General features: G+C 36.2%; 1 protein-coding gene across 1 annotated transcript; it reads left to right on the top strand.

The window, feature by feature from the left end:
• The first annotated feature begins 1361 nt into the window (after positions 1–1361).
• Positions 1362–10410, top strand: tspan34a (tetraspanin 34a). Its single transcript, XM_060860037.1, has 8 exons — positions 1362–1432; positions 4750–4833; positions 5777–5992; positions 6542–6616; positions 7311–7418; positions 7513–7647; positions 8128–8220; positions 9703–10410. Exons 2-8 carry the CDS (start codon positions 4777–4779, stop codon positions 9751–9753), a joined length of 735 nt encoding a protein of 244 aa, XP_060716020.1. The 5' UTR covers positions 1362–1432; positions 4750–4776; the 3' UTR covers positions 9754–10410.
• The last annotated feature ends 4967 nt before the right edge of the window (positions 10411–15377 follow it).

Raw genomic sequence — 15377 nt, 5'->3', positions numbered from 1 at the left:
GATATGGAAAATTGTTTGACCCCTAACTTGGAAAAAACAAACAAACAAACAAAAACTCAAAAACCAACCAACTAAACAAACAAACAAAGAAAAATGACTTTCCTCAAATTGAAATTCCTACTGAGTAAGTATCAGGAAGCTCTAATCAACCCAGAGGTGATCGATTCAACGTGGTTGCTGACAGAAATCATAAAAAAGAAATCATTTTAAAATCAATTCAAATTTATTTGTATTGCGCTTTTTTCAATTGACATTGTCTCAAAGCAGCTTTACAGAACATAAACATAGAACAAAAGGTTATTATAAAAATAATATAAAGATTAATTATAATACAAAATTCAAGATCAATATTAGATATATTTAAATGAAATGAGTTCAGAGTTTGATAAATCATCATACACATATTAGTTGGTTAAATCTATAATATTGCTTAAACACAAGTCACTAGAAGGCTAGCTGTTAGCCGGTAACAAAACAAAAAAACACACTTTCATTTAGGCAGTTTTGTTTTGTTTTGCCTTATTTTGTAATATGTTGTGAATAAAAACATACAGTATAACACAAATATATATACACGGCAAAGCAGAACTATAATAATATATAATTTTTATTTATTTATTTATTACATATGTTAAAAAACATTTTTGTTAAATGTTTAAAAAAAGTTTCTCACACATATTATTTAGTATATGTGTAACTTATATACAGGATATATTTATATACAGGATATTCATGTACATTATTTATATTTATGTAACAATCACATGCTCTGAATACAGGAAAGGTTTTCTTCAGAAAAGCAGTGTAATAATTAACACAAATGTCATTTTAATACTGTTGGTTGTTTTCTACTCTGAGAAGTCCATCTGTTGTATTGCATCATTTTTATATTTTGTGGTATGTACGTCATTAACACATAAACAGTGCTACACCGCACTACACCGGCTAGTTAGAGAAAATGTGCCTTATTTTGTACTGTGATATTCTGAGATCAGACCTTCTAATTAATCTGATTGAAGCAATAGTTTTAGTTGAGGTTGTGAGGTAGTGGAATTTGTGACAGGGAAGTCTTTTTTTTTATATAAAGGCACTACAAGATTACAATCTGCTCCTTTAATATCACTATACTGTATATCACATTTACTCTAAAGACAACATTCGCTTTAAATAAAAGACATCAAATGGTAGCTTCTTATTATCATTATTATTCTATAGGATATTAAAGTAAAACAATTGGTTAGTTTTGATGACTCATGTTTTGTCACTTGTGTTTTGAGTGTGAACTTTGAGCACAAGTGTGTTTGGGGGTGGAAGAGGGCCCTATGACTCAAACCCCTCCCCCTGGAGCCTGTGGAATAAAACAGCCATTTTATCCTGGTTTATCACAACACTTACGCTCCACAACTGGACCAGTGACCTGACCTGAGAAGAGGTAGGAACCGCAGACACCTGTAATTTTAGCATACATTTACATTTAATTGACACGGTTAGTTGTAGCTTTTAATCGAGGCAGGATCTAATGGGGGCTGTTTATGAAACAGAAATCCAAGAGGAAATTAGAAGTATTGAAGTTTAGAAATACTATGACTTAAACTGATCTTATATAGTTAAATGTGAAAACAAAAACAATCTAAAATCTAAAAATTGTTTTGAAAACTGACACAAAAGCTGTTGGACATTTACAGAATTATATCTGTATGTTTATCTTTTATTATACAATCAAATAATATTCTATTTATTTTATATTTGGTCCCTTACCGTCTAAATTGTAATCTACAAATAATGGAAGTAATGGTTTTATTCTTTTGCAATATTTGAAGTTTGCTGTTTCTTTTCTTGGTCTTATTTAAATGTAACTTCTCTCTCTCTCTGTCTCTCTCTCTCTCTCTCTCTCTCTCTCTCTCTCTCTCTCTCTCTCTCTCTCTCTCTCTCTCTCTCTCTCTCTCTCTCACTCTCTCTCTCTCTGTCTCTCTCTCTCTCTCTCTCTCTCTCTCTCTCTCTCTCTCTCTCTCTCTCTCTCCCTTTCCTACACACACACACACACACACAGACACACACACACACAAACACACACACACACACACACACACACACACACAAATCAGTATTATTCAGCACTTTATTGTTGCTGAAGGAAACTCTCTCTCTCTCTCTCTCTCTCTCTCTCTCTCTCTCTCTCTCTCTCTCTCTCCCTCCCTTTCCCACGCACACACACACACACACACACACACACACACACAAATCAGTATTATTCAGCACTTTATTGTTGCTGAAGGAAATTCTCTTCTCTTTACACCTTCATTTGTTATTATGTCATTCTTTTGAGATTTCAAGGTCACAAGTAAGGCAAAAAGGGAAAATTCACATCAACCCACTTGAACAGGAAATGATAAATATGCCTTATTCTCTATCATGAGAAGTGTTAAAGAGATTACAAGGTCAGACCAAGAGAAGGAATCAAGAAATCAGAAAGTAAATTGTTTCTAATGTATATTGGTGTTAGAGCATTTGGGTAACACACTGAAATCAGCTAGGACTTAAAAAAGAAAAGAAAAAAACATGCTTTCAGGCTATAAAACTTGTTCCGTATGTTCCTGGGTAAATGAATTGAGTTTCAGTGATGGGAGAGTTAACAGCTGTACAAAATAAATGGCAGCTTTTTGTGATAAGGTCCAGTCACATAAAGTATGTAAATATTACGAGTATTTCGTGATATTACCTAAAATATAAAATCTCTGAAATATAACATTTGCATTATGAATAAAAACATACAGTATAACACAAATATATATCTATCTATCATCTACCTATATATATATATATATATACGGCAAAACAGAACTGTAATAATATACAATTTTTATTTATTTATTTATTACATATGTTAAAAAACATTTTTGTTAAATGTTAAAAAACGTTTCTCACACATATATTCTATTATTTAGTATATGTGTAACTTATATACAGGATATAGTTATATACAGGATATTCATGTACATTATTTATATTTATGTACATTCACATGCTATGAATACAGGAAAGGTTTTCTTCAGAAAAGCAGTGTAATAATTAAATAATAATAATTAATTTTATATTTTGTGGTTTGTACGTCATTAACACATAAACAGTGAGATCGCACTACACCGGCTAGTTAGAGAAAATGTGTAGCTAGTGCCATTTAAACCCTGCATGTCATATAAAGTGTCGTTTGTCTGGACTGGAATATAAAAGCAGCAAAGTGTTTCCATGCACCCTGTGAAGTGTGTGTTTTATGTTGCTATTGTTAATTTAGTTTACAATCAGACAGAACATACAGTATTGCTAGTTGCTTTTAGCAGGAACAGACTCTAAAATGCGGTTTTCCTTGTGATAGCAAATAGACTCAAAGTCCGACTGGCTTTTATGGTTTTACAGAATCTGTAAGCAATGGTCCCCTTTGGTTACAGGAATAAGGTCATAAACAGAAGCTCAAAGACCATTAAACAGGGACAGGAAACAAGTTAAATATCCATGTTAGATTCTCAGGTTAGCTGACATCAGAAAGCAGTTGAGATGAAAATTGTCATAAAAAATTCCTGTTTAAATGTATTCCTATCCGTTTCAATCAAATACTTAAGCTCACCTTTATAGAGGTAGTTAAACTTAAACTAATCTCAGATCAGGGTGACGGCTCTGAGCAGTAGATCTAATGGTCTATGGTCTGGTCATGTGCTACTGAACACATCAGAGTTATCAGCCCTGGTGATAAGATAAGCACACACAGTCAGGCTCATTGTCCCAAGAGTTTTCACTGAGGTTCGTGATATAAATGAGCATTTTATAAAAAAATAAACAAACAAAAACCTGCTATCATATAGAACGCTGATGATTATTAATCATTCCTATCTTCAGGATATGATATACTTAGGTTTACAAGTAACATGAATTTCTCACAACATAAAGACTGCTAAGTGAAATACTCAAATCGGTCTGGAACCAGGAAGTCATGATATCATATTTCCCCCCAGTCTGATATTTGAAATTAACATTAAGTGTTAAGTTCTTGATGTGTATCTGTGTATCAGATATTCCTAATAAAGTGGTCAGAAAGTGTACACTACCTGTCAATGGTTTTTTGTAGACTTTATAGGAAACAACCAGTACTGTAGAGTAAATATCTATATCTATCTGTGTGTGTGGGTATGTGTGTGTGTGTGTGTGTGTGTGTGTGTGTGTGTGTGTGTGTGTGTGTGTGTGGGTGTGTGTGTGTGTGTGGGTGCGTGTGTGTATTGATACATCTAATAAGCTAATAATCCAGGCATATATTCATTTACAGTCTTACTATAACTGCTTCACTAAACCAGAATCTTTCATTAAACACGTGTTTGGAGAACAGTAACAAACTAAAAGTGAATAACAAAGACTTTCAACACAAAGCTCAAGGTCTTTGCAGGTTTGTTTTTATTTTTGTTCTTATTAACTTGCCAGTGGTGAGAGTTAAAAATTTTATGTGTTCAAGAAGACATGCAGCTCTGTGGTTGCGCTAGCAGAACTTCTCTTTCTACTTTTTGACAGCATCAGTCAAAACAAAAAAAGGTGTGAGTAAAAGGAAGGGAAACTCTAAAATTGTACCGCCCTGTCAACAAACATCACAGATGAAACAAGCATTAGCCACAGTGTATATTAAGTTCTAACTGTACTTAATCTTCTAGGAACTGCAAAACATAAAAGGTGTTTGATTATAGATACTGTGTGTGTGTGTGTGTTTAGGATCAGCAAAACTGAAAATACTTCAAGATGTGTTGCTCGGGGTTCCTGAAAATAATGATGTTCGTCTTTAACGGCGTCATCTTTGTAAGTCAGATGTTATTCATTTTTTTTTCATTTTACAGAATGATATCCAGTATAGCTTCTTGAGGAATATCTTACTAATATTGAGAAGCACTGTAATCCAGCCCTAAACATTAGGAATATTAACTCTGTTAATGTTTTCAAAGTAAGATTAAAAAGATTAGATTTGAGTTTTTTTTAATTATCAACCTTTCATGCATCATAATAAATTGTATAAATGTGTAAAGTGATTAGTGATATAGAGGATTTTTGTTCTTTAACATTGTACTTGAACTTTTGTATCTAAAGCACTTTGAGATTTAAACTGAAATGCTTTAGCTGCTTTATTAATTAAGATTAATATTATTATCTTATATAGCACTTTGGTCATGATTACACATGATGAGGAACAATCTAAGAAGGCCATAAAGACTTGGATCGTGGACCGTAGTCGGTTCATAGTCTTTGGCTTATTGACTGTGAATATTATTTATAACGTCTGTTATCTTAGTTGTGTTCAATGTGCTTCATCTTTGATTTGAAATAGACCCAAAAGAGCAGAGGTTTATGACCTGTTGCTGATTTGAGATCAGTTCCTTTTTTTAATTATACACACAGATCAAGCACTATTAGCTACTTTATATTTGTGGAATGATAAACCATGTCACCTTCTGCTTGGTTTAACTTTGTGGAAGTGTATTTTATGTGTAACACAGTTAGACAATGAAAAGGCAATACATAAGGAACACAGACCTAGTAATTTCATAGTAAATGATTTACTTTTACAGTTTAATGTTCAACCATGTGCCACCTTGGTGATTCATAGATTAAAACTTCCTATCTTGTTTACATTGTTCTCTGAACATTTCCTGGTACATTAAGCAAATGTATTAAACAGTACAGGATATAAATGTATGATAATTTGGCATTTGGTTACGCTTGTAATATGTTCTCTTTCTATCCCTAGTTGGCAGGTGCTGCAATCCTGGGTGTAGGGATCTGGGTGACCGTAGACAGCAGCTCCATGCTTGGTGTATTAGCTCACATTAAAGACGCACCACCTGAGTTGGCTCAGCTGGCTAATGTGGGTTACCTGCTGATCGCAGTGGGGTCCATACTTGCTCTTATGGGCTTCCTGGGCTGCTGTGGTGCCATAACTGAGAACAAGTGCATGCTTCTGACCGTGAGTGACGTCTGATTGTTTTTGAAGCCATGACTGCTGCTCAACTCTTTTTCCCAGAGGCCAAAAAATTAAATTTGCATCTGTTTGAATTGACCATGTTCAACTGTTTCACACAAATGTTTCTATCTTCAGAGTAAGAGAAGCCTTTATTTTGTCACATATACATTGCAGCACAGTGAAATTCTTTTTTTGCATATCCCACTTTGGGGTCAGAGCGCAGGATCAGCCATGATACAGCTCCCCTGTGGTAAAGAGGGTTAAGGGCCTTGCTTAAGGGCCCAGCAGTGGCAGTTAGGCATTGCTGGGGCTTGAACACTGAGCCACAACCCAGAGCCTTTTGAGACAGAGCTCTGATATCATTCAAATTAAAATGCATCCGTAGAGATACTGCTTTTATTTGGCTTTAGCATTAGCATTTTTCTCAACGAATTAAATCTCTCAATCAATTTCTCTTTACTAAAATGTTAGAATATATGAAGTTGAAATAAGGTTTGAAATAACGTCTGTGGTATTTCACTAGTTCACATTCTCCTTTCTTTGTTATTTCAGTTCTTCATCATCGTGCTTCTCATCTTCATTGCTGAGGTAGCTGGGGCTATTGTAGTTCTGGTGTTTAAGCCCTTGGTAAGTTTAATTTCTTGCTAAAAAATTAACCTGGAAAAAGATGAAAAGCATAATAAAAAAAAAAAACGAAAGCATAGCCATTGCATAAGTGTATTATATAGCTGTGAAAACATATATGGAAAATTGACTTAGAAGCTTGTTTGTGTTTAGATTTCATCAAGTTTCCAGCACAACCAGATCATTCTACTGTGAACAAAAAAAAAACACTTTGTGTGTCAAAAAACCTAACAATTTGAAATTCACTAAACTATGAATTTAGTTTATGACACAATCTATATAAAGCTCTAAATTGTCTGTATGGGTGATTTTATATAACAATGTTTTTTTACTACAAAGAAAAAAAGAACAGCAAATGCACAAATCATGACAGTTCTTACTAATGACAACTCTGTGCTAACCCTCTAGGGCCTGAGGCTTAGCTTTGTGTACATGGAGACTCAAGGAATACAAAATCTTTCTAAATGTATTATTCTTATTAGCCCGATTAACCAATAGTGACCCAATCTTGCCCAATTTTCTACAAACCCTATGTCTAATGCTCCATTAAAAAGCAAAGAAAACCTACAAATCCAAACCAACATTTTAACCATAATCATTTGAAATGTGTTATCAGTTAAACAGTTTACTGTGAGTGCTCTCTACTGGCTATAATTCATAAACACTAAGCATTCATTTATATCTCTCTGTCTGACAGGCGAAGGATATTTTGGACAATCTGAATCAGAAGTTTGTAGAGGCCATAAACAAAGAGTACGGAAACAATGAAGACTTCACCAGTGTCCTGGACAGCACCATGACACAGGTATATATGACGGATCAGTATTCTTTAAAGTAAAGTTAAGGATTATGTATTTACTGAGAATTAAAATTATTATTAATATTATGTGTCCCTTTAGCTAGAATGCTGTGGATACAACAACTACACCGACTTCAATGGATCTCCTTTTCAAAATGGCACCAAACTTTACCCAGCGGCTTGCTGCTCTGAAGAGACTTCAGAAAAGTGTGATTTAAATACTGCACAAAAACAGGTATAGAGCTCTGATGTCTGGATAGGTTTTCCTCAGCACTGTCTGTGTTTCCTCCCCAGTCCAAAGATATGTGTTATGGGCTGACTGACATCAAATGTCCGTAGTGTGTAAATAACACATGTGAGTGTGTGTGTGTGCAATTGTGTCCTGCGATGTCCAGGCTCTGCCCCGGGACTCAGGTTACTCATGGTCCTGTATAACAGTACTGAAAATGGATGGATGCATGATTTATAACCTTATATACAATTTACAGTATGCTTTGGCACTGAGTTTAACTTTTAAGACTTCTAAATCTAGTTCCAAATCAAATCTCTCTCTCTCTCTCTCTCTCTCTCTCTCTCTCTCACACACACACACACACACACGCACACACACACACACACACACGCACACACACACACACACACACATACACACACACACACACACTTACATAATGGTTTATATACCATGCTCATCTCCTGTCAATTTTTTTTACAGGACGTGCAGGGTTGTTTCAATGCCCTGCTCAACCTGATAGAGGATAACGCTTCTATAATAGGAGGTGTGGCCCTCGGCATTGCTGCTTTAGAGGTATTCAACCTATGACCTCACATTACCCTTTGGAGTAAAAAGATATCATGATGCATTCTCATTGGGAGCACAGCTTCCCTTACGATTAACCTCTAAAATCACACTTAATTTATTCACCAGTAACTGCGTCAAAGTAAACCTGTTAATACCTTTAAAAATGATACACAGAAGTGCATGAGTGTTGGCTGGTGGTTGTACAATAGAGGAAGCTGGGGTGTAATTTAATGAAGTTCCTAGCTGTATGTGTTCTGTTTTATATGTATGATTATCTTTTGGTCTGGCCCCCTGATTAAATCTCACTTTCTCCTCCTACATAAGAACTTTAAAATAATTTTCCAAAACCAGGGCAACATAATTAGTCATATCTGCCAGCTAAGCTGCTAACTAGCAAGCTCGATTTCACAGATGAAGGTTGTGACAGCTTACTAACCATACAGAGAAATAAAAATCATCAGGCAAAAAAACAAACAAACGTAACTTTATATTTGTAAGTTATTTACAGTATTTACTAATGTGATATTACAGTAAGATTTAGGGTCATTTGACTTGTTTAAATATTTATAAATGCATGTCAGGGGCTTCCCCTTTTGACCACCAGTGGGGCATCTGGCTGGACAGGTTTCACGCCTTTATGTTCTTTGTCTCATGTGTGTGTATTCTCCACGCGTTTTCTGTCTCAACTGACCTATTGCTCTCTCTTGATTAGCTTCCCTGAACCCATTGTTTAAGGCTTTTTGTTGCTCAGTCTACCTATCTATCTATCTATCTATCTCTCTATCTCTCTATCTATCTATCTATCTATCTATCTATCTATCTATCTATCTATCTATTTGTGTTGCTCAGTCAAGTTCCTTTCTGGTATTAGTTTATGCTTCTTGACACCTGGTGTGTCCTGTGTTTTTTTTTGGTTTCCCAGGGTTATTTTGTGTATTTGAGTTTGCCTGGCTCATAACTTGGCTTTTTTTCAGTTACACACAAATAAATCACATATATGGCCTAAAACGAAGCTAAACAATTTACCTTAGTAACATTTGAGAACATCGTCAAGAAGCTGCTTACAGATAAAGTTAGCTAAGAGTTTGGGTTGGTCTGAATTTTTTGGACTTTTATGGCTTCATTTCCAATAAGGAAACATAGTGGACATCGGTGTTCCCTGGTTGTGGAACTCATTACACTGGAAGCTTTTGTGATTGAGAGTGAAAGACGGTTATTACAATGGCTGCTGAACCAGGAAGCTGATTGAGGCACACCATAAAATTTAACCAAGAGTGCTGAATGAGTAACAAAACCAACCTCCAAAAAATTTGCAACTTTAAACATTCTGAGGTTTGTGGTCAGAAAAGTGTACAACAGAGAACAGACGCTTTCATGTATCTCATGAGACAAGAGACTGTGGTGTATAGTATATAAAAAGTGTCATATCGTAATGATCTTTGATTCTCACTTTTTTGTCTTTGTGTTTGTTTGTTTTTTCTTTTCCAGATTGCTGCGATGGTTGTGTCCATGGTCCTGTACAATAACATTGGGAAGTAATGACCAAAGCTGAAGCTATAGCACTGATGTATGCACTTCTTCTTAGTAACTTCACCGCAGACTGATTGCTGTCTTATAGCTGCTTATTGACACAAATTCTCATGGGCCAACTCTTCTGAAAAGTTACCAATGATTAAGTGTTTTAAGGATTTTTTAGTAGGAAAATTCAAAAGGAAATTGAATTAATTATAATTCCTGTGAATATTGCAAGACATCTTGCTAATAAGACAAAGGATGAATAAGCGCTAAAAAGAAACGGTTAATAAGAACTTTTTTTTTTAAAAGTCTGTTGTTGCCTATTACCTTTATTTATTTGTATGTTTATAAGATTTATGTTGGATGAAGTATTAATCAGAGCATTGTCTCCCACACTTTTACACAATACACACTCGTAATGTCAGTTAGACTCCAGTCTAGTAAAGATTTGAATATTTGCTTTTTGTTTACTCAGGCAATAAAACAAAGATTGTATTTTACAACACTGCTCATGATGCATATATTAAATTAATGCTGTCTTGTAAAACCTTGAACGTTTCATCTACAGTTTCAAATTGTCCTGTTCTATTGGCTGCATTTTGCTCCTGTTTTAATTGAAATGTTTCTGCCAACAGAACACGACAAACACAATAATATCGTAATAGAAATATTATATTTTCACTTGGTATCATTTGTCATTGTAAAGCCAAACAAATCTACACATTTATGTAGCTATATTTTTATGTTGTGATGACGTGCTTGCGTAAATCTGAGGAAAGTTTCTCAGATTGTAATTCATGTGCGATTATTGCATCGCATGTTTATTTTCTTGTTTGTGTCAGGATAGAAAGGGAAGGCAGATGAACAGGCCATGAAGAAACTCAACAAAGATTGACAAAAGTGTAGACAGAATTACGGATGTTGATTAGGGGGAAATAGGACATAGGTGAGGGTGATGGGAACTGATGAGTCAGCATACCCGACAGTTAGTTTGTCATTTTTAGACCATTATTTTATCTATATACTCATAAAGGAGTAATCAAAATGTATATACAATAATTCTGCTGTTGCTGTATTCCCGATTCATTTTTAGGTGTTGATTCATTTTTAGACCATTTTTTATTTAAACAAAAATGTCAACTTGAATTTAGAGTAAACAAGACAAACCCACTGCATTGTTATAGCACAAATCACAAAAAAACCTTTAGAAGATAAAATAAAAAAGTGTATTTACAAACTGTTTCTTTTTTAAACTAAAGTTAGTTCAGGTTTCATCTAAACTTGGAGAAAATAGTCAAATTACTGCATGGTAATATTACAAATCACACCAAACCTTCAAAAGTTTATCAGAAATACTTGTATAAAATACTTTTAAAAGACAATGGTCAAAATTATATTAACATATCACAAAGTCAATTTAATACAGGAGTAATTAAAATGTATAAACAATCATTCTTTTGCATTCTTGGTGAATTTGTAGTTGTGTCATTCCTCCTAGAACCAGGGGGACCCTGCAGCAGGGGACAACCGTGTACAGTCTGACCCAGTAGTGTGCAATCACCTGCTCGAGTGTTGGACGTCTTTTAGGATCTTTCTGAAGACACCAGTTTATCAGACTGCATGAAGCTGTGTGAAATAATGTAATTGGTTAAAATATGTAATTGTATAAAATACTTTTAAAAGACAATTGTAAGAAATTACAGATTAATGCACCCAAATTCCACTCCAAGATACACATCTAAAAGAGCTCATTCCTGAAAAGGTTTAAGTTTCATAAGGTAATATGTTTAGGACTCTAAACAGATAATTCAGTGATCAATGTGGGACGTTCCCATTGGCTGTGATGGTTTCTGAGTGTCTCTGCTCCAAACCCAAATATTATTTTACATAGAACCAAATTTTAAGAAGAAAACCTGTGATAAGTTTGCATTATGGAATGGATCTATAGCCAGTGTGCATGAGGTGAGGTTTCGATGACGGGTAAGATTCTCTGAGGGCCTGTAAGATTCTCTGAGGGCCGAAGGGGGACAACCTAGGCAGGGCTTCACCGCCACTGGGCACCTGCCCAAGATGGGAGGTGTGATCTGCATTAAGGAAGTGATGTGATGCTTCAGGGCCAAAAGCATCAAAGGGGCGACTGTAAGAAATTACAGATAAATGCACCTAAATTCCACTCCAAGATACACATCTAAAAGAGCTCATTCCTCACTCACTCACTCATTTTCTACCGCTTATCCGAACTACCTCGGGTCACGGGGAGCCTGGGCCTATCTCAGGCGTCATCAGGCATCAAGGCAGGATACACCCTGGACGGAGTGCCAACCCATCGCAGGGCACACACACACTCTCATTCACTCACACACTACGGACAATTTTCCAGAGATGCCAATCAACCTACCATGCATATCTTTGGACTGGGGGAGGAAACCGGAGTACCCGGAGGAAACCCCCGAGGCACGGGGAGAACATGCAAACTCCACACACACAAGGCGGAGGTAGGAATCAAACACCCAACCAAGGAGGTGTGAGGCGAACGTGCTAACCACTAAGCCACCGTGCCCCCCCAGAGCTCATTCCTAAAAAGGTTTAAGTATCATAAGGTAATACGTTTAGGACTCTAAACATATAAACTTGATTTAATCGTTAGTATGGGAGTAGCAGCAGGACATCAAGGATCGCCACGAAAAAAAGGGTCTACATGACCGTGATTTACCATTTAAAGTGACCACTTGGTTGATAACAATTGTAGCAATACCAAGCCAAGGTGTATGTGACCATGATTAACATTTAAAGACATCTGGCTAGACAACAAGGTGTATCCCAGCCATTTGGGAGACGCTCAGTTCTTACGCTCAATACACAATTAAACTACAAAAAGGGAAAACAGTATAAAATGCTTGAGCAGGATTTGTCCTGTGTTCTTACTGACTCTGACCGGATTATAGCTAAAAGTGTTTCTAAAGTAAGTGAAACAGTGATAGTGTAAATGTATGTAGTGTGGTGTTGTCTGACAGACTGTGACAGTGTTTTATACTTATGTTTTAAGTCCATGTGCTGTGGTTAAGTAAACAGTTAGGTTTTAACGCAAAGAAACCTGACGTACTGTGGTTTTGTCCGACGTAATGTGACTGTGTTACAATTTAAACTGTTTGTGAGTTTGTGAGTGTTTTTTTGTTTGTGAGTGTTTGTGAGTGTTACTGTAGTTGAACTCGAGGCCAGACGCAGTGTGTCTGTGTTAGAAGCAGTGAGACTTTTGAGTTCAAAAGCCCGATGTGTTGTGGCTGTTTTGTTCATTTGCGTCCGAAGTACTGGAGCTGTGAATAAATAGACTAACGGTTAACTAGACAGCTTGTAGTCACAGAAACTGTGTAAAGTTTAAAGACTAAGATTTAAGACAAGTTTTGAGTTTGTGAAAATGGAACAGCTGATTGTTAAGTACATCTCTAAACACGGTTCTCAGGGAATGTTTGATGGAATAGAGAACATTGTTGATAAACCCTATGAGTGGGCTATTTCTAAGTTTGAAAGTGATCCTAAAATGCCCAAGAACAAAAAAGGAAAAATTGCCAATGCACTGCAAGCAGTTCTTGCATCGTACAAAGTCATTAGACAGACTTTAAATGCATTAAAGGCTGAAAATGAGCAACTGCAATCTAGACTAGATGATGGGATAATCTCTAAAAGAGGTTACCAGTTTAGTGAAATACTGTGGAAAGAAGAAAAGGTTAGGATGCAGAATAAGATTGCACGCCTTAAAACTAACAACAGCATGCTTAGTTCATCTGTTTAAAATTGTTCAAAGATTTGGAGGAAGCAAAGTTTGCTTGTCAATTCCTGATAAAAAACGGCATAACTGTGACAAGCAGCAGTAAGACATGTGTATGTTACATGTTGTGTAATCAAGTCCCTGACATGCTAGACATTAATGAGAACTCAGAAAGAGATTCTCAGTCAGTCAGTAGTCAAAACTGAGTTTACAGTTAAGTTTCCCATGGCTCCAATTCACTTGACTACAAATATGCGTGCTAGTGAAGAAGCGGAGGAACCAATGACCTCTTCTATGGTCAGAGGGTTTAAACGCAATGAGCTAGAAGCTGTGATTAAAAGTATTGGTAAATTTGATCCTGCCAAACAAGATCCATTAGATTTTCTAAAAATTTTCGAGCAATATGCTGACATTTACAAATTTACAGATGGTGATGCATGTGTGTTGTTAACTGTGTGTTTGACTGACACTTTGTCTGGAGCGTTAAATCAGAAAGTCAAAACTAGAACTGCCAATAAGTTAGAGAGGAAACAGGCACTGCTTGAAGTCCTAGGTGTAATGTCCGTTGACTGGGATAAAATATCTGATGTGCACATGAGGACAGGGGAGCACCCCATGGCATTTTCAGAGCGATTATTGGAGACATTTAAAACTTTCAGTGGCAATCCTGACATCACACCAAATGATGTCAGCTTTAAATCTGCTTTGATTAACAAATGTGACTCACTCACTCGTTCTGCTGTGTCGATGTTTGTAACCCATCTCTCTGATTATAATGACATTATTGATAAAATGACACAGTTTTTCAACAACAATGCTAACGCAAAGAGATCCCATCCTGTGTCAGCAGTAGGTGTTAAAAACCTCAATAAGAATAGAGCCAGACAGGTTTCCCAGAAAAAAGAGAACTACACTACTGGAGATAGAAAGGAAAGACTACCCCCTCGTAACCCTGATAACCTCTTGGTGTGTTATTCATGTGGCAAAGAGGGACATATTTCAAGGGAATGCAAATTTTCCCTTAAGAGAACAGGCCCCAAAACGGATTTAAACCAGTTACAGGCTACGGTAAACAGACTGAGAAAGGAGCTCAAGAATCTGTGTAACTCATTACCTGTTATTTTTCACCAAGCCAGAAAAATAAAATGCATTCTGGTCAGAATGTGCACCATCACAAATTTGAAAGTAGTGATGACGTTGTGGTAAAGAATTATCAAAATAAGGGGCCCATGGTCTGCTCACTGGGAGAGACTAGGCAGAGATTCACATCACAAGCTCTGCCACAAAACTAAAAAACAACTACCTGGTAAGAGATCATTCCACATAGATCCATTAATATCATAAAAAGCTGATGGCAGTCATAAGGGCCATGCAAATAGGCAAGTTTATATTGTATGTGTTTGTAATGTTTTTGTGTTATAAAAAAGGGGGGCGGTATAAATTAATTATGTTTTCAAGAGTTTTTCAGATCAAAAAGAAATATAGATGTGGGAATGGACAAGAAAGGCAGCTCTCGTCACAGCATTAAAGATACAAGAGTGCCCAACGCTGTCCCAAAGTGCTTATCTACAATGGATCCATGTTCCGGCCTTGGTGAACCTTACAGCGTGGTCTCCAGACCCAGATGAACAGTGTAACAGAGAGTGTGACAGGAACGTATAAGGTCTTCTTGACATCCTGAGATATCACAGTGCTGTTGCAACCAGTTCATCACCTCCTCAGAGAACATCTTCAAGTAAATAATCCCAAGGAACAAGTGTTGAAAGGATTCTAAGCATGGACAATTTGGGAATATTACAGAAGAATGTATTAAAGTAAAAAATAAAAGACCTACCAAGGTTTATCACACAGTTACCATCGGGAGAATGCCAAGGATTGGACA

The sequence above is a fragment of the Tachysurus vachellii genome, chromosome 24, assembly GCF_030014155.1.
Source record: "Tachysurus vachellii isolate PV-2020 chromosome 24, HZAU_Pvac_v1, whole genome shotgun sequence".
In the NCBI taxonomy this organism is placed as follows: Eukaryota; Metazoa; Chordata; class Actinopteri; order Siluriformes; family Bagridae; genus Tachysurus; species Tachysurus vachellii.
The sequence above is the reverse complement of the archived record's forward strand: the minus strand, read 5'-3'. Positions and strand labels throughout refer to the sequence as shown.